Source organism: Lissotriton helveticus, chromosome 3_2 (assembly GCF_964261635.1).
Source record: "Lissotriton helveticus chromosome 3_2, aLisHel1.1, whole genome shotgun sequence".
Taxonomy (NCBI): Eukaryota; Metazoa; Chordata; class Amphibia; order Caudata; family Salamandridae; genus Lissotriton; species Lissotriton helveticus.
This window is the reverse complement of record NC_136062.1, coordinates 14,238,328-14,258,318: the sequence shown is the minus strand read 5'-3', so window position 1 is coordinate 14,258,318 and position 19,991 is coordinate 14,238,328. Positions and strand designations below refer to the sequence as shown.

At 44.1% G+C, this 19,991-nt stretch overlaps 1 protein-coding gene across 2 annotated transcripts in view; it reads left to right on the top strand.

Moving 5' to 3' along the window:
• Positions 1-19,991, top strand: part of PDE8A (phosphodiesterase 8A) — a 2,294,608-nt gene that overhangs the window by 2,197,537 nt on the left and 77,080 nt on the right. For both annotated transcript variants that reach the window (XM_078684749.1, XM_078684748.1), the window contains exon 20: positions 14,459-14,626. In XM_078684749.1, the coding sequence (XP_078540875.1) occupies positions 14,459-14,626 (168 nt within the window). The remainder of the gene's footprint in view (positions 1-14,458; positions 14,627-19,991) is intronic.

Here is a 19,991-nt window from a genome sequence, read left to right as displayed (position 1 = left end):
CATTGTGACCTCAGAGTGCAACTGTAATAAGTTATTACAGTTGTCATTTCTTTAAGATCAGCGAGTGGGTGTGTCACCAAGTCACCTATTATAAAGAAATGAACAATGGGGTTTTTATGCAGGGTTAGCAGAATCGCATATATTATAATCGACTGAATTAAACACAATTAGTTGTTATCCAGCGCACACACCCTTAATTGACGTTTTATATAAGCGATGGCGAAAAAAAGGAAAAATAAAATATTTGTCAAGGCTCACACAATTTGGCTTCTTTCAATGGGCGCACCCTCAACACCCGTGCGATCTCACCCTCTTTGAGTCTCAAAAAGTGGAGAAAAATCAACAGGTAACATTTAGTAGGTGTGTGCCTTCACTGAGTAGAGAAGGGCACTGTCTACAACACACATATATCACCCTCCAAATGTTGCATGCTGGTGTGACTTTATAAAAAACACGAAAGGGCATGCGCATGAAGCCTTTCTCGTAGCAATGCTGGCTGTTGCACAACTAGCGCCAAGTCTCCTATGTAACTTTACATGAGGGGAGTTACGCAAGAGTGACAGCCCTTTGCTATACACAGCCAGTGCCCTATAAACACCAGCCTGCCACAGAGCAGTGTAAACAGTATTGTATAACTGCATCGCCTATGATGGTTGCACGCCTTCATGTAAACGAGCTGCTCCCGTCCTAGGAGTCTTTTTTTTGGCAAGTGAACCTTTGCCTTCCGGTCACGGACCGACGCCAGCAGCCAAAGAGTTAGATTAAAAAAAATTTAAAAAGGAGCGCTGTAAAATCGGATTGCCAGAGCCAAAATGAGAGGGTTTAAATGATGCAGCAGCTTCGTGGCGGGAAAAGCCCTAGAAAGCTGGCACGGGCTCGGGTGACGGCATTTTTACTGTGTTTAGTAACTGGAGACGCGGCGCAGCCCTGCAGCCCCGCCGGGAGCCTGACACAGAATGTGCAATCCCACAAAACCCTTCATGCCGAGGGGACAGCTCATCGGCGCATTCCTGCAATCTCACCCCAAGCCCGGCGCCCAATCGGCTCAGTCACGCGTTCCGCCACCAGGACACCTCAGGCGACTTACAGCCCTAATTTATAAAGAAATAATTCCGAGCCCTCCAGGGCTGGGCGTCTGCTGGATGCCCCGGGACACCTGCCAGCCTGCTCCCTGGGCGGATGGAGAGATAAAAGGTGCGGGGACTGACGGACATGATGGGTGAATCACCGAGCACAGGTCACGGTGATAAAGTATCCGGAAGCAAAACACGGCATCGTCTCTGTCACTGTGCCAAAGTATGAAATCACTGCTAAGGTTGAAGCATGACGCAGCAGCATCACTTGTTTACTGGTCACTGCTTTTCTTGGCAGCGGTACGTCATTGTAATGGCAAACGTAAACAGATGAGAAGCGGAGGGGCGAGGGGAGGGGAGGAAGAAATAAAAAGCCAAAAGGAAAGGACGAGGGAGAGAATGGGAAAGTAACAAGAATGAAAGTGAAGTGAAGGCACGAAGGAAACAAAATGAAAATGGAGGGAATAAAAATATATAGATAAGAGGTGGGAACAAAGAAGGATGTAAAACTGGGAGACAAAGAGGAAACAAGTCAGGTCCCGGGCCGGCAGCCAATCACAGCGCGGCCCGGGAAATGACGTCACATGAGTGTCCCGGGCCGGCAGCCAATCACAGCGCGGCCCGGGACAAAGGGGCGGGACTTAAAAAAAGCCCGAGAAACGCCCCCGAATCGCGTTTTCCCCGAGAAAGCGTGATTGACAGCCTCTGTCTCCCAATGGCTAGCCTCCATTTATGGAGCTAGCCAATGAGAGACAGAGGCGGGTCATCGATCCGACATAGACCTCAAGAGGTTTTTTAGCGCATGCGCACTACGTGCGCACTTGCAGGCAAAACCTAAAAATCAACATTTTTAAAATTTTGTATTCTATAGAACTCTGGGAAGTTCTGTCGTAGTGCTTAGAGGTCGCTCACTGTTCTGCTAAGAGATCACGTACTCCTTTAAGAACATATAGCATAGTAGAATAATATACACTACTATTGGTATATATTCTATAGGGAGAAGGAGAATAGGAACCACAACAGAGAAAAAGAGAAATACCAAAATATCATTCAGAAATGTAGGGTTTATCAAAGGCATTCAGTAAGAAAGTATCTATGCAAACAATCTTCTTTTAAAGTGCAATTCTGAAAAATATTCTCACTGTAAAAATATCTGATAGTAATTTATAAAGGTCAGTAAACTGTATTTCAGATGGTTTACTCCTGGCGCAAACAAATCTCCAACTCTTTTTGTCCGAAAAAATAACACTATACTACAATATACAGAGTGTCACTGATGCCAGACAATAGGAAAAAGAAAATAAAGTTAAGAACACAAAACAAGATGAATAACGAAATATTTTTCAGCGGTGAATATGTTCAAAGCTTCTTTTCTCCGGGACATTGAAATGTTTCGTCTTCGCGCCCACAGGTCATAAACTCCTCTGAGATAATGACTGTGAATATTACAATATACATACTCACACTATGTGATCCCAGGGGGAAACAGATTAAGAACCAGAGCTGCTAATGTTACATATAAATCTTTAGTCTTAGCGCCCACGGGTCACCAACACCTCAAGTATAGTGTCATTATTATAATATACAGAGTCACTATATGAGCTCAAAGGAGTGAGAAAAGGAACAGTGTTTTTTCTCTATTCTGTCTGTTTCTGAATAGAAGCTGCTGATGTTACATATAAATGGCAAAAACAATCAATAACACTTTTTTCTAAATACAAATCTTTAAATATTCACAAATAGCTACGTATTATAAATATCTGCTGTGCCATAATCAAACAACTTACAACTTTGTAATATGTTTTGTTGTCGCAAAAGAAGAATCCGTCTCTAGAAAATGGAACCTGCATCACAGAATGGACACGCATAAAAACTCGCAAAAATAAAACTAATCGATCAACGGGTGTGGTTTATATACTTTTTGGTTATTGAGTAGTCTATGGAAGGAACATGCGGCTAAGCCCATTTAGATGTCACGTTTTACAGTTGACACGCGCTCACGTTTTCACTGTTTAACTTGTGCATGTGTTGTGAAATGTTACAAAATGTGAAGCGGTAAAGGTTTCGATGTTACAAAATGTGAAGCGGTAAAGGTTTCGATTTCGATCCTCAGACGTATAAGCTCCTTAATATGTACATACATTGGTGAGCTTAAAAACTGGTACCCGGCAAACCGTGTCATTTCCTTTCTCGTGACTAAAAACATTTATTATTTGCCGTAATTGTAAATTGAAGATATAAAAAAATATTGTTCAAAATAGAAGAAAAAAAAGTGCTAATATTTCCCTTCACTATGGTTTTAGATGTAAAAAAATGCCAGTATTTTTAAAGCATACAGCTACATCCAGAGAGGTGTCCCGGCGCTTAGGGGCGTCGGGAAGATTAATCAAGGTATTGCCCACAGTGACATGGGGGGCTAACTTGCGGCTGGAGCCTGGATTCGAACTGTGAACGCTATTGTTCGAAGTCAAGTATCATAGCTGCTGCGTCATACTTTTTCCACACTTAGATGTTAATTAGAACTAATTACATTTTAAACATTATTAAATTATAACTTATAACAGACTACTGTTACAGTTAGTTTTTCACTACAAAAAGTATGCACCTTTTTTTATTTACTTAAAAATAATATAGGTTTCAGGGACATTGTAGTTAGAAATTAGTATTTCTAAAGCCATCGAAATTCACTGAAAAAACCATAGGTTTTAAAAACGTTATAGTTAGAAATTAGCATTTAAAAAACCTTAGGAATTCACTGAAAAAAACACAGGTTTCAGGCACGTTATAGTTAGTTAGACATTTCACTTGTACAAAACCAGAAAAATTCAGCCTTTATAGTTAGTTCAGCTAACTGTAACTCGCACCCCTGCAGGGAACCGCTGATGACATCACATATTTCATCATTCATGACATGGTCAGTGACATCACTGATGACATCATCCACGTAAAAATCTGATGCACCTCCTCACACTCTAATATAATCTTTGATACACCCTCTGTAAAATACAGACTACCATTTTCGAAACCAATGACAGACCAATACCAGTTACTACATACGCACTCACTGATTCCTAGGTCTACACACACATCCACTCATTCACCCATACAATCACTCATACATACAGTCATTCATCAATACAACGCTATCATATGCACTCATATACCTTACAGACACTAACACACTACCACTCATCCAGAGTTACTCACACACCTAGTCAGTCTTGTAAATAATCAATCACACTTCCATTTACTGACCTATACAGTTATACACACACCACACTACTTTTTCAGATACTGACACACACTTACTCTATTATAGAATCACTGATACAAGTACACACTCATCCATACACCCACTCTCACAATCACTGACTCTCATGTAGTCATGTATATACTCCAACTCTCACATACACTGCCTTTCACATATGCAGTTACTCACACATGTACCACTGAGACATCCATTCACTCGCCAACACACCCTTACACACCCACCATACAGCTGTTTCCACATGCACTCTTCAATCCATACACCCAGTGAATCAATCACTTACACATCTATGCACAGAGTCACACACCTTCCACGCACACACACACACACACACACACACACACACCCACACACACCCACCCACCCACACACACACACACCCACCCACACACACACACACACACACTCACACACACACACACTCAGTCTCCCATACAAATACTCAGGCAACCAATTAATAACCAATATCGACACTCATATAGCTAGTGACCAACTGATGCAGCAGCATACACAACTACAAACAAATGGATACAGACATTCACACAGTTTAGTCACTAACCCATGCATTCACTAAGAGACATTTAATCACTCACTTATACAGTAAGTCATGCACCTTCTAAATTCTCCATCCAGACACTTATACACCCACTCATTCTTCAATACACCCACTCATTCTTCAATACACCTTGGCATACATATAAAACATATTTAAACTTTTAAAAAAAACACACACAGTCACTGGATGATGTCATCAGTGATGTCGTCAGTGAAGTCATTTGAGATGTCATCAGTGATGTCTCTGACCGTGTCATGAAAGATGACATCATCAGCAGTACATTGCAGGGGCGCGAGTTATAGTTGGCTGAACCAACTATGACAGCTGAATTTTTCTGGTTTTGTACGAAATGTCCTACTAACTACAACGTGCCTGAAACCTGTGGATTTTTCAGTGACATATATATATATATATATATATATATATTTCTAAGAATGGACCAGGTACTGAAGGGAAACTATACGCACCAACAGGTTATATATATATATATATATCACTGAAAAAACCGAAAGGTTACAGGGACTTTATAGTTAGGCTGACATTCCACTCGTACAAAACCAGAGAAATTCAGCAGTTCTAGTTAGCTGAACTAACTTTAACTCACGCCCCCACAATGCACTTCTTATGAACTCACATATTACATCACTCATGACATGGTCAGTGACATCACTGATGACATCTCAAATGACATCATCCGGTGGCTGTGAGTGTTTCAAAAATGTTTGAGTGTTAAATATATATACCTAGGTGGATTGGTGAATCAATTAGTGTATGCGTGCTTATATGGATTATTCAGTGGGTGTGTGACAGACTGTAAAGTTGAGTGATTAGGCAACTCAGTAAATGTATGGGTGATTGATTAGGTTGTCTGAATACCTCTATCAGTCTGTCAGATGTTGTCTAAGTGGCTGTATGGGTTGGTTCGCGGGTACGTTAGAGGCTGTATGTGTGATTGATTGGTGGTCTGCAGTCCTGTATGGGTGTATGAGTGTCTGTGTGGGTGGGTGAATAAGTGTGTGACTGCCTGCATGGATGAGTGAGTGGGTGAATCAGTGGCTGTATGGGTTAGTGAGTGCATAAGTGAGGGGCTGTATAGGTGACTGAGTGTGTGCACAGCTGTGTCAGTTAGTGAATGGATGTGTCAGTGGTATATGGGTGAGTAACTGGATATGTGAAAAGCAGTATAGGTGAGTGTTGGAATATATGAGTGACTATGTGTGAGTGAGGGATTGTGATATGGGTGAGTGTGTGCTTGTGTGAGTGACTGTATAGCTGAGTGAGTATTTATTAGTATCAGTATGAATAATTGAGTGGGTGTGTGTATGTGTGTGTAAATGGTTGTATGGTTGACTAGTGGTGAGTGGGTAGGTGTGTGAGAAGCTCTGTTTGAGTGGCTGTATGAGTGGAAATATCAGTGGCTGTATTGGTTAGTGAGTTGGTGTATGAGTGACTGTATGGGTAACTGGGTGGATGTATGTATAGACCTATGAATCAGTGAGTGGGTGTGTAAGTAGTGGAATGGATGTGTCAAAGGTTTTGAGAATGTTAGTGTGGAAGTTGGAGTAGGTGTATGAAAGGTTATATGGGGTGTGAGTGCATACATCATAGATTCCGTGGATGACATCATCAGTGATGTTATCAGTGATGTCATTAGGGATGTCATGAGTGAGGTCACTCACCATGTCATGAGTGATGTGATGTGTGAGGCCATAAGTAGTGTATTGTGGGGGCGCGATTTATAGATAGCTCTGCTAACTTTAACTGCTAAATTTCTCTGGTTTTGTACGAGTGAAATGCCAGCCTTAATATAACGTCCCTGTAACCTTTGGTTTTTTCAGTACATTTCTAAGGTTTTTTAAATTCTATTTCCTAATTATAACAGCCCTGTAACCTTTGTTTTTTCAGCGAATTTCTATGTTTTTTTATATGCTAATTTCTATCTATAACGTCCCTCTAACCTGTTTTTTTTCAGTGAATTACTAAGGTTTTCCAAATTCTATTTCCAAACTATAACGTCCATGTAACCTATAATTTTTTTATTGAATTTGTAAGGTTTTTTTTTGTAAAAGATTTTTATTCTTTTCCATTTCAGCAAAACATGAATACAGTTTTATACATAAAAAAGCAATGTAGCCCTGCCCTTCAACACCATACATATCGACAAATATTACAAAGTCACAGGTTAGCAAACTCACAGCAATATAAACCAGACCCCACCCGTCCCTTCTTGGATCCTTATTCTTCATCAGAGTCTGAATCATCTTCTTCCTGGTCCGGTGGCGGAGCACAGATATAACCCCTATATTTATTCCACGCCCCCCATATTTTACTCCACTTTTTCGGGCATCCCCTACAACTAAACACCACCCTTTCGGCTACCATGGCCGCATCCATGTCCCTTCCCTATGCTGTGAGCGATGGCACCTCCGCACCCGACCATTTTTGGGCTATGTTCCTTTTGGCATCCATAATTGCCATTGTTACCCAGCTTTGCCCGTGTCGCGTGAGGTCATTCGGCTCCCATATATTTAACCAGCATCGTCTTGGTTCCGGCAGAAGCGACACCCCCTCTGATTGAGACATAGTTCTCATTACCTGGGCCCAGTATTCCGTTATCCTAGGACAATCCCATATGGTATGAAGAAAGGTTCCCGCATCCCCGCAGCCGCGCATGCAGAAGGGATGTTCAGCCCTCCCCATCTTATGCAAGGTATGTCTAGTGTAGTATGATCAGTGTAGAATGCGGAGCTGCACTAGTCGGAGGCGTGAGGGTATGCCCACCTCTCTTGGGGATGCTAATGCTTCTTGCCACTCTGAGTCATCAAACTCACCAATATCTTCAGACCATTTATTTCTCAAGGGTCCCGTCGGGTCGGGCAGATTGTTCACTAATTTGCGGTATGTAAGGGAGGTGGCCTTCCTCGGCATATAGTGTGTTAACAACCTATCCTCCATAAGGGAGGCCTCCGGAACCTCGGAGCCGAGCGTTAGTACCGACATCAGGGCATGTCTTATCTGTGTATATCTAAACAATTCTGTGGGGGCCAATTCGTATTGTTGCTGGAGACGGTCAAAGGAGACCATCTCCCCTTCCCGCCAGACATCTCTACTATATATTTGTAGTAACTTTTTAAAAAGCTGTGAGGCCAAGAGTCAGAATGACTTAGTTAACCATGACGATTGTGCCTTTTTTAAGAGGTATAAAAAACATATATGCATACATTTTACAGTATTTTAGACACTAGGGGTTTATTACTGCACTATTTATAGTCGTATGTTTGTAGGGAGTTTGGATAAAAACAATAATTTAAACCAATTTTCCATTTTTGCAGTGACCCTGTGTGTCGTGATGATATCTGTATCAGCGGTCATCACAAATACGTCTCGAAATGACAAAACAAATGCAGATATTCAATAGCCACAACCACATAAAAAACTTATAAGTGCAAAATGGATTATAACCAACATGTTAAACACATTACTATCTAAATGACTGTAGAATAGCATGCACAACTTCAATAATATCTCTATAACACAGTGCATAACTTTTTCAGCATAATCTTTAACTGAATGTATCACTGTATCAGTAAATCTCTCCTTCACTATATAAGTATTGGAGTGAATCTGTAAGACGATGCATCAGTCTATCAATACTTCTGTAATGAACTACGTGACAGCCTCAGTGCATCAATGAGTGGGTGCATCAGTGTTGCAGTGGGTTTGTGATTGGTTGCATAAGACTCACTCAATCTGTGAGTAGGTGCATGAGTGCCTTTGTGCATTTGTAAGTAAGTATGTAACTGTCTACTGGATCTGTGAGTGGGTACATGAGTCTCTGAGTGGGTGAGTGAATGGGTGTATGAGTGTCTGAGTGGGTCTGTGAGTGAGTGCATAAGTCTCCCAGCGGGTCTATCACTGGCAGCTAGAATGTAGGAAAGTAGGATTTACTTTCATTGTTACCGCCCTTTTTTGCTGATGTTATTCTGTTTTCTGAGTAGTCTAACTGGGATCTTGCAAATCAGGACCCCAGTCACTGTGCTTCCTCCATATATTTTGCAGTGGTAAGTACTTTTGTACCTTTCTGATAGGCTACTGATGTACCCAGGTCGGTCCCAAGTATATGGAACTAAGTTATCCTGGGCATAGGTACACCAGGGGTTTCCCATGGGCTGCGGCATGTAATATGCCAGCCATGAATTATAGGGAGATCAATAATAAGTCACTTGCCCCATTTATGACCACACTGAGGTCTCCTATTTTGAGGGATACTAATGCCGCTGTCCTCGAATTTTCCAACACCATTTCGGGAGCAGTAGACATCTTGGCCCCTGCTAAACAGCACTACTCTGCCAGAAAGAGACCTTCGGCTCCCTGGTTCTCCGACTCCCTTAGGCTGCTAAGGCAGGGCTGTAGAAAACAGGAGAGTTGTTGGCGGGCTCACCTCGATCCCAAGGAGAGAGATATACACACACGCCTCCTTAAAGAATATAAACTGGCTATAATAGAAGAAAATAAGGCTCACTTTGTTAACCTGACGGCCTCCCTCAACTCTCCCAGAGATCTGTTCAAGATCGTAGGCTCCCTTTCCGGCCCTCAGACATCGGACCCCATAGTGGGATCTCAGGAGTTTTGTGATAAGATATCCACCTTTTTTCATACTAAAATAGTGGATATCTATACATCATTAGAATCACTTAACCTCTAACTGGAAGCTCCTTCTCCTATTGCCCCTTCTACTCCTGATTGCCGGCTGAATGAACCCTGCCCCAGCCTTCTTAACTTCCCTCTCCTTACCCTGGAAAGGATCAACCTTCTTCTTGATAAAATCACATCGGGCTCCCCTCTGGATCCCTGCCCTCTTAAGATACTTAAGAAGTGTAGGGAGGTGGTTATGCCTCCCCTTTTAGAGGTGCTGAACCTAGCAATTATGGAAGGAACTTTCCCGCTTTCTTGGAAAGTGGCGGTGGTTAAGCCTCTCCTGAAAAAGGTTCCGTTGGACCTTGGGGTTATTAAGAACATCCGCCCAATATCTCTGCTACCCGCACCAGCACAAATACTTGAGTCACATCTTAGCCATCATTTAAGCTCCTTTTTGGATGACTCCAGCTCCCTGGACTCATCTCAACATGGTTTTCGCAGAGCTCACAGCACTGAGTCCGCCTTCACGGTGGTCATCAATAACATCCGCTCGAACGTCGACATGGGCCAGACTACTCTTTTGGTCCTGCTCGACCTCACGGCAGCCTTCGACACCCTGTCTCCCGCTGTCTTGGTCGCACGTCTCAGGGAGATTGGTGTTGGAGGCGCAGCTTTAAGCCTCTTGACCTCTTTCATTAACCAAAGAGAGCAGAGGGTGAAGCTGGGTGAATTCCTCTCCCTTTCCAAACCTGTGCAGTGTGGGGTCCCCCAGGGATCTTCCCTGAGCCCCACACTTTTTAACAACTATGTGGCCCCACTTGCCAGGTTAGTAAGATCCTTTGGGTTAGAGGTACTGTCATACGCTGACGACACCCAGATCATGGTCTCCCTCTCTCATTCGGTGAGTACCTCCGCTCTTAACTTCAGGAACTGCATGGATGCAGTTTCTCAATGGATGATTCAGAACTCCTTGAAGTTAAACGGAGAGAAGATAGAAGTTCTGATCTTTGGGGGTGACCAGGATATCTGGTTGAGTGACTGGTGGCCTTCGTCCCTTGGGGTTTGTCCCCTTCCTTCTCAATCTGCCAGGAACCTGGGTGTGCTGATAGATGCCACGCTCGCCTTCGACCGTCAGGTCAGTAGGACGGTTTCCACCTGTTGTGGTATCATCAGAATCTTGAGAAAGATCGCTCACTACCTCTCTCCTGAAGCCCGGAAGCAAGTCACTGTGGCTCTTGTCTCCTCGAGACTGGATTACTGTAATGCACTCCATTCAGGCATTAACAAGAATCTTATCCAGCGCTTACAGATAGTGCAAAATGCGGCGGCCAGGCTGGTTCTTAATCTTCCTAGACTTTCCTCAGCCTCTTTGGCCAGGAAGAACCTACATTGGCTGCCCATCCAGTCTAGAATCTCGTTTAAGATCCTCTGTCTTGCCCATGGAGCCCTGTATGCCTCAGGTTCAGAGGGCATTAGGTCCCTCCTACATTCTTACTCCCCCAGTAGAACCCTCCGCTCTTCTAATAAAAACCTCCTGGCATTCCCCCGCTTTCACAAGGTAAGGTGGGGAGGGAGAGCCTTTTCCTCCCTGGCGCCCAGGCTGTGGAACACTCTTACCCCTGATCTGGCAGGACAACCCTCCATCATGCTTTTTCGTAAAGCATTAAAAACTTGGCTCTTTGTAGAGGCCTATTCGTAGTCCGGCACAAGAAGATTTACAAGCTGTACGACCTCAGGCGCCTTGATGCCCTTGGGCTAAGTTGCGCATTACAAGACTCCACTCATTCATTCATTCATTCATGAGAGACCACTCAAACTGTAACTAAAGGCCTGTCATTGCAACCTGTGTAAGTTGGTGCTAGCACCACTTGCAACAGATATATGTTTCCTTATATCTGAGGTAACTGCACTTAAAAACCTATTAGTCACCCCATGCGGGCTCTTCAGTTGTGTTATGTTAATATCATTTATAACGCACACGGCCAAATGATGGAGGGAAGTAGCTACACAGAGCAACACATTTATGCAAACAGCCAAGTTTTTAACAATTTCGTGAGCATCCTTGGGTTAGTAGTGTTCGGTAGTGTGTAAGGCAGAGCATTCCAGGCTTGAGCCGACTTGAAAGAGAGAGAGCTACCCCACACTCGTACTAGCCTGAACTGAGGGATCACTGCCAGCTGCTGAGAGGCTGAACGCAACAGTCTTTGTGGCACATAGAAGCTGAAGCCCTTCCTCAAATACAGTGGACCCAAGCCATGGAGGGCTACAGGGCCTTGAATTTGAACCATTGGGCCAGTGTAGGTCCTGCAAATATTGCTTCACATGAGTTCTTCCGAAGATGTTTAACAGAACTCTGGCTGCCAAATTTTGTACAACTTGCAGCTTCCTCAGCTGGAAGTCTGGCAGACCTATATACTGTGTCAGGACTGTCTAGAGGGGGGGGGACAACAGGGAGTGACCCTGTGCATTTCACCGGGAAAGGGTTCAAGAGGGTCCCATGTAACAGAGAATACCTCTACTATCTGGCCACTTGTAATTGACCCCAGGGCCCCATACACCTTAACTAGACGCTTCCGGGCCCCTAATTACTGCTGTCTGCATTGGGATGATGGACAGGAAGAGACCCTGCGCAAACAGCAGTCTGGCAAACCTTTGTTCCCATCACAGCGACCCCCCTGGACAGAGAACTAGACAATCCCACGCTCTGACACCAGGAATTGTTGCGGAACTCACCAAGGAGTCTCTAACTCCTCAACACTGCCTTTTGCCAGCCCAGTTAGACCAGGCACGCAACGTGTATTTCAAAAAGCTTAAGAAGTGTATTTGCATTGTACAATGTGGTGTGGCGCCCTCAACGGGGATCAGAGAACGGGTCACACCGCGCACGTTGTTGAACATGTGTTTATACAGTTTCTTACAGATTGCATGCGTGGCAGGAATATTCGAGAAGTGGACAGTTTACACCATAAATCATACGTATTGTACATACAAGACAGGTTCGGCATTGTTTGAGTTCAAACACACATGAATATACCCAAATCTGATACAATTTTTGTAATCAACAGGTTCAGCTGAAAGTCAGTGTTTCTGACAAGTGTGAAATTTTTTTATTTTAAGGACCATTCTCCCCACGAGTGTTAATATTCCTTGCCAGGTCCTGCCTACCTTCATACTCGGGGTGAATGTTTGACAATTTTCAGCATTCCGTCTATCAATTCCTTTTTCTGCATTGTCACCCAGAGTCGGACGAGTATGCCCAAATGTGGGTACCGTGCTCACCATGCCGCTGAATTCAAGCTAGCTTGGCTGATGTGTAATACACCGAAACTCTCCCCAGGATGCTTGTTTCCGGTCCAGGTAGGACCTGGCTTTGTAGTTCGGGCTGGACTGTTCCCATGTGGCACTGGGTCAAGACTGATTTGCATATTGCTGGGTTTAAACTGGAATGGCATGTTTGGCAAAAAAAACGATGGCTTTAGGCCCAGATCTCTGTACCGGGGATGAATATTTGACATTGTTCAGCATTCCGTCCATCTATTGCATTGGCCAGGCCCTACTCGCAAGGCATGGCAGCACTTGTGGGGAAAACGGTTTGAACCCTGATCCTCTTGTCAAAGGCTACCTCAAGAGGAGGCTTTAGGACCAAACTACTGTGGGTCTTTGAGAGGTGGATTCCCTTAATCTCTGGTGACCACTGTTTGTATCATAATTGTATTAATTCTTTCTTGCACTAAATAGCACATTTGCGATGCGCAGCAGAGGTTTTGTCCTAGGTATAGGTCCTGATGAATGCCCTACTCCTTATTGAAGGGTGCTATAAGGGTAGAAACATGTTGACCCCAATATAGCTAGGGACACATACATTTTTCCCCAAAACCACTCGCTTTGTTTTTCATCCTGTCCATAACTGACACAAATAAGGATCATATTCTAAATAGGCAATAGTTTTAATTTCACGTTACACATACTGTTAAAATCTGCTTAACTCAACCATATATTTTACTCACACAGGGGAACATTTAAAACTACCAAAGAGCTCCTCCTAATTTTAGGAGTTGTAGCCCACACCACAACTTTAGTTCTGTTGTGAGGAGGAACCCTCTGATGAAACATGCCGCCTTATGCTGGTTGAGGGTTTTCATCCTAATAATGTTTTGAACCTGTTGATTATAAAAATTGTTCCAGACCCGGGTACATTAGTATGTGTTTGAGTTTATTTTTTGGGACGTGTGTACCTGCTGGTATTTAACCCCCCACCCCCCTTGGCCCCCTCTTTGTGTTTTGATTCTTTGAGTTCCCAGAGAGTCTGAGGCCTGCTCTTTCCTCGGGCCCTCTGCTTTATCTATGCCATTCAAGGCAATCCGTCAGCTAAGAGGCCTTCAGCCTCGCACGACTGTGGCAGGCACCAAGAGCAGAACCAGGGGCGCGCACACAAGCAGGTAGTAAAAAATGTGTGTTGTTCATGGTAGTAAAGATCCAGCATTCCAAAGTAGAATAAATTGAATAGTTCAGTAATTCAAGAATCCAGTGTAGCAGCATGAGTACAAATGGGGAAAGGGTTTAGTTAGAGTTCATTTGAAAAGAGATCAGCAAGAGTTCATTACATTTCCCTCTCACAACTAAATGGCCAAAATTAAATGTGACAACGCGTTCTCGTTAATAATGGCAAACTAGGCTGTTGTTGATATGTACACCAATAGTGTTCTTTATGAAAAGGGAGTTAGGAGGGGGCTCTCAGTACAGGTATTTTGAGCTTTCAAACAGAGAAACTAATATAGGCTCCAGGTATAAGCGATATATTGATGATCAAATAATTTCTGGTCCTGCTTGACAAGGCTTTTGAAAAATTACGTAATTTCTTCAGTTAATTATGCCAGCTTGTAGGAAATTTGTTATGTTTTTTTTTTATTTTCAAATTTACAGGGTGCAATAGGAGAAGAGGACACTGTCAAAACAGTGCTTACAACGCCCGAAAATCGCATTCTTATTAAACGCATGTTGATTAAATGTGCTGATATCTCCAACCCTTGCAGAGCACTGCCACAATGTATTGAATGGGCAGGGCGCATCTCTGAAGAGTATTTTGCACAGGTAAACTTTCAATCACGTGTTTTGGTAACATATTGCAGAGTCAATGTATTCATGGTCACTAAATATATTTTAATACTGTCATTTCTGATTGCTAACATTTTATGGTAATTAATTATATTTCATGTTCAATACATTTCCAATATTTGATCAGTAATAAGGGTGAATCTGATGCAATCTAGCAATGCATTGGCATCGCCTTGCCTCATTGCAAATGTTGCCCTTGCATACCGGCTTTGATATGGCACTGAGAAGAAAAATAATTTTGACTGAACTTGTATTGGCGTTAGCCACCATAGTTGCTGACATATGTACTAGAGACTTGTAAAAAGGAATTCTTAGGATTGGCTTGGAGCTCGGAGAGCTGGACACGTGAAATTCACCTGGAAAGTCACAAAAACTAGAAACTTGTATGCCCATTGGGACATACTGGGAATTCTCAGTATGAGCTAAACTAACTTCGGAATGTCTCCTAAACCATCCATTCAAAGCATCACGTAGTGTGAAGTGCAATATTGATTCGTAATCATAAATACATCGACTGCAGGTGCAATTTTCCCAGGAGCCATCATGGCTGCTTGTCTGGTCGTAGGGTTATAGTCACCCATTTAACTTTGACATTGCTTCTTTCTCATTCAGTAGTGTGGACTGAATATCCGATCCTGACATTAGGCAAATTTATAACCTTAATCTGATTGTTCTGCCTGTCTTTCATGCAAATATCCATTTCGGTAAAAGAGATAGAGCAAGTGAGAAATAATTGACTTAAATGGTAGAATTATTAATTAATTCCTATTTGGGCTTTAAATGGCCAAGGACTCTCTAATGCCAGAATGCTTATACCAGCATACTTCAAAGCTTCACTTTACCTTAAGGTAAAGTTTAGAAATCTGAGAACATTGAACGATAACGATCTCTCCGGCAATCACCATGCTGTGTCTGTGAGGCATAGGGGATACATGTCACCTCTAGGTTCTTGCTTTCACCGGACAATAAAGGCAGTAGCTATAAAGAGCCACAGTCCGGACATTCTGTATTAAGCTGGGTGTTCAGTGTACAGAGTTCTTTCCATAGAGATGCAAACTAGACGTAGGTGCCAGGGAGAGAGAAGCAGAGCTGAGCAATGCCAGCACGTTATTATGGCAAGCAGACAGGCATCAGAAATTTCCAGCCAGGTTCGCTGCACCCTGTTTTCTATCGACAAATATTCCTGTGGTGGAAGGAAAGGGAGCAAGGCTTGGCTGCCCAGGCATAGAAACAGGAGTAGAGGGAATATGAAAATCCAAGAACAAGATGCACTTTGCTACGATACTTTGGTCTACTGATAAAGTCAATATGATATAAAACACTGCAGCATGTATTACTTTAGAAGTATTCTTTTAGTGTTGCAATCTAAAGCAAGAGGCCACTGTTTTTCCTTTGTATTTAGTGCTGCGAATAATGCCAAATTAAGACTTTTGATGGATACTTCTCCCCGCGGATTTCTCTCCTTATGAATATCCTCCAGACACCATACTGGACCCAGAAAGCTTTCTTCCAAGCAATAGTTACTCAAGTTACACCATTTGTTGCTATGTCCACCCGGATGTGTTAATGTCCTATGGTACATAAGATGGCAATTGGAATCAGTTTCTGTTTTTCAGATGGATAATTCTTCCAGAAGATTCCTCATCTTTGAATATCCCTCACTCAGACTCTATCTGAAAACATTTGCTATCGTTCTGTGACGCCAGTAGGGGGCTCTGGCTCCATGTTGACTCTGAGAGTGTAGTTATGGTGATGTCACTGGAGCCATGAAGGGGCCCTTTTGTCTGCACCTTATGATGTGTGTCCGAAGCTCCTATCCTCACCTCATTTGAGGAAAGAAATTTGGTGCAAAGCAGGAGATAATGTCATCTCCCTAAGAAGTCAGGGTCAAGCTCTGTCAAAAATGTGATGAGCAAAAATGTCCATTACAGATAAACACGATGACTCACTAGTGCCTCTGCTCCAGACATGATTTGTTGTAGTGTGATATTTGCCTCAGGGTAAAACCAAAGCTTTCCATAGCAAAAGATAATCATAAGAGTCGTTGCCATACTAGATCTTGTTTTAGGGCAAAGACAACATCAAGGTTCCTTACCTGTTTCTCTACTTCCTCAAAATATTCTAGGGAAAAACAATTTTCCCACAAGTAGAAGAAGCATTCTTCTTCTCCCAGTAGACCCAGATATAAGGGTAGACTTAGGGGTTTCTCCCCAGCCCATTCTTTGTCGGAGACACATTTATGGAGTCTCCTCTGCGTTCTCCTTCCTCACTAGTATCATCATTTTACCCTGAGGCTCTGGTATTAGGAACAGATCTGGCATTGTTTTTCCAACCTATAGGAAGAATGTGGTCTTGACACTTCTCCTGAAATAGACAGAGATCGACCCCAGTCACAGCTCCACCAGAAGTAGCCTCTTTTCATTTAGTTTTCCAGAAAGGGCCAGGACTCTTAAACTTCCCCTTCTGTCAGTACAGCATTGTCCTAACTTCCTGATATATGTCATTCAAACCTCAGTTCCAAGCCATGTACCTATTCCCTTTTCATGAAACACTAAGAAATAGTGACGGAACACTGATCCTGCTCTACCACTACATCAGCCTGAACAGGACTACGGAGAAACAGACCAGATCCTAATCACCCAACCTTTCTTTCCCTTCATCCCTTTCCGTTTTTACTTCTCGACATGTTTCTCACATACCATTGATTCCCTGGGTTCTGAGAAAAGTTTCACCAAGGCCGGGCCTAAGTCATTTTAATTATCCTAGATTAGCTTAGACAGGTGTGTTACACAGGCCTTCTGAATCTCTCCTTGTGAGCTCCGCTTAGACTTTCATTCAGTGAATCTTCTCTTCCCTACTTAGAGGACAAATTCAGCACCCCATTATTCAGACTTTGTACCTTCATACCTCGAGATAGTGTGTGGCCATCAGAGTACTTTTTGTATACCATCGGATGTGGTTGACATTATCTTACAAGATTTTCATCTTTCGCCTTAATCAGTCTATTTTAGCAGATGGAACACATTTGTTTCTTGGTGTTCCATTTAATGTATTGAGCCTCTGAAGGAAAGCTTGACCAATATCTGTAGTTTGCATTGTCCTTAGTACAACGGGCTGTGGCATTTGCAAAGTCACAGAATTCATTGCAGCTTTCTCTGCCTTTTTTGTGCCTGCCAGATCAACCACCCTTCTTCGGGTCACTGGTGATGTGATAGTGAAGATTATTAATTAAGGAGGATGTGATTCCCCACCAAGTTAATGTCAAAATTCCATACCAGGTTCAGTTAGGTCTCAATAATGTAAACATGTGCTCAACCTTTGATAGTTGTAGCACAGAGCAGACAGCCTTAACCTAAGAGACATTTCTAACACATTTATCGTTACCAAAAGTAGAAAACCCCACACAATAAAAATCTTGTTCCATTTATAGAAATAGAGAAGTATTTAATGAACAAATAGACACCAAAATGATACAAATCTAATCAGTGGAACCAGAGTTTAAATCTGGGTTTATGGCCAAAAAAGCGCTAACCGCAGGCAACTGGTTGCGCTAAACCGGGCCAAAGTGAGAAGTTAAGGCCAACCACCATGGAGCAGAGGTTAGATACTGAGACCATGTTTGACCCAGCTGAAGGCTTTACCTTCTAACTTAGTCTCTGAAATAGATTTCTGAAAGAAACACGTTAGTGATAGATTCCTTACCTTAGAATAACCCCAGGCGTCAGATCCGGATAGCTTGCGTCAGCAGTACCCCTGCGCGTTGGTAGGCGTCGTCATACGGCTCTGCGTACGTCTTGGGCGGTGTAGTCGCTGGAGCTACTTAGACTCGCCCACGCGCACTGTCAGTTCTTTCTTTTTCTGCGGCAGCAAGGGCAGATCCGGAATAGCGGTACCCCCTGTCAATTTTTGACTGACTTTTTTGGGACTTTTGTCTCCTCTTTTTTTTTTTCTTTGACTCCTGGTGTGTAGGGATGCTCGGTTTTAAATCTTGCGCGGCTTGTCCCCACACGATGTCAGTGACAGACCCGCACCGTGAGTGTCTCTACTGTCTGGGGCACGACCACGACTCCGAGTGGTGCCCCGAACGCCGGGCCATGGCTCCGAAAACTTTGCGGGAGCGGTCCCGAAATTTGCTGGAGACCCGGGAGTCGGCTCCACACCGTTCAAGGCCCCGATCCCGTGGGAGGTCGAGGAACCGGTTACGGAGCCGCTATCACCATCGTTCAATGAAGCCTTCGCACTTGGAGTCAGGTTAGGTGAAGCACAAAAAGTCGAAGAAACGACTTTGCCTTCCCCTAGCCTGTCGGCCGACACTGCTGGGGGTGCGTGTGGCGCCGCCCCGCGGCTCCGGCAGAGGCTTCGCAGTTACTGATGGCCTACCCGCCCTTTCCCGGTCTATCGGCGACTCCGGCCCAGATGCAGGAGTTCCATCAGCCATGGCATATGTCTTTGGCCCGTCGGCACGCCTTCAGGCCCTGCGGGTCCGACTGGGGGTCCTCGCTCTTCTACATCTTCGGCTCCGGCCTCGACATCGTTGATGACTCCCGTCTCAACCCTGAGAGACCTCCATGAATACATGCTTGGAACCCAGTCGATGCCAGTTGACCTAGTACGACCAACGGCACCGGCGTCAGGCTGATCCCTGGAGTTTACTCCAGAACCTGGCACACTATCTTCTCCTACCGTGGCTACGGAGGAGGGCGGTACATATTCTGTGGTGTTGCGTAGGGCGGCTGAGGCTCTCCACCTCGAGCTACCTACGGTGGCCGTCAAGACTAACCTCCTGACAGAAGTGCTTTGGCCGGCATCTTCCCCTACGGAGCCGCTGCTGTCCTTCAATGACGCACTTTCGGATGTTCTTTTGGGCACCTGGTCCAGGCCCAACACAGGGGCTCCTGTAGATAAGATAGTTGCCCGACGCCATCGCTTGGCCCCGGATGACCCCATTTTCCTCTCCCAACACCCTACCCCTGAAAGCTTGGTTGTCCAAGCCTCTGCGCCCTCAAGCGCATTCCCTTCCGCACCTCCGGACAGAGAATCCAAGAAACTGAAACAATTTGGGAAGAAAATGTTTACTTCCCCCAGTTCAGGTCTGCGGTCTGTGAACACTGCATGCCTCTTGGGCCGTTATTCCCATTCTGTATGGGACACGGTAGCGCAGGTGCTGCCTCAGTGTCCAGAGGAGGCCCGGATGGTGCTCTCTCAAGCTATTGCTGAGGGGAGAGACGCAGCCAAGTTGACGATTTGTTGTGGCCTTGACACCGCCGACTTGCTGGGCAGAGCGATTTCCACAGCAGTGGCACTACGCCGCCACGCCTGCCTGAGGAGAACTGGCTTTTCC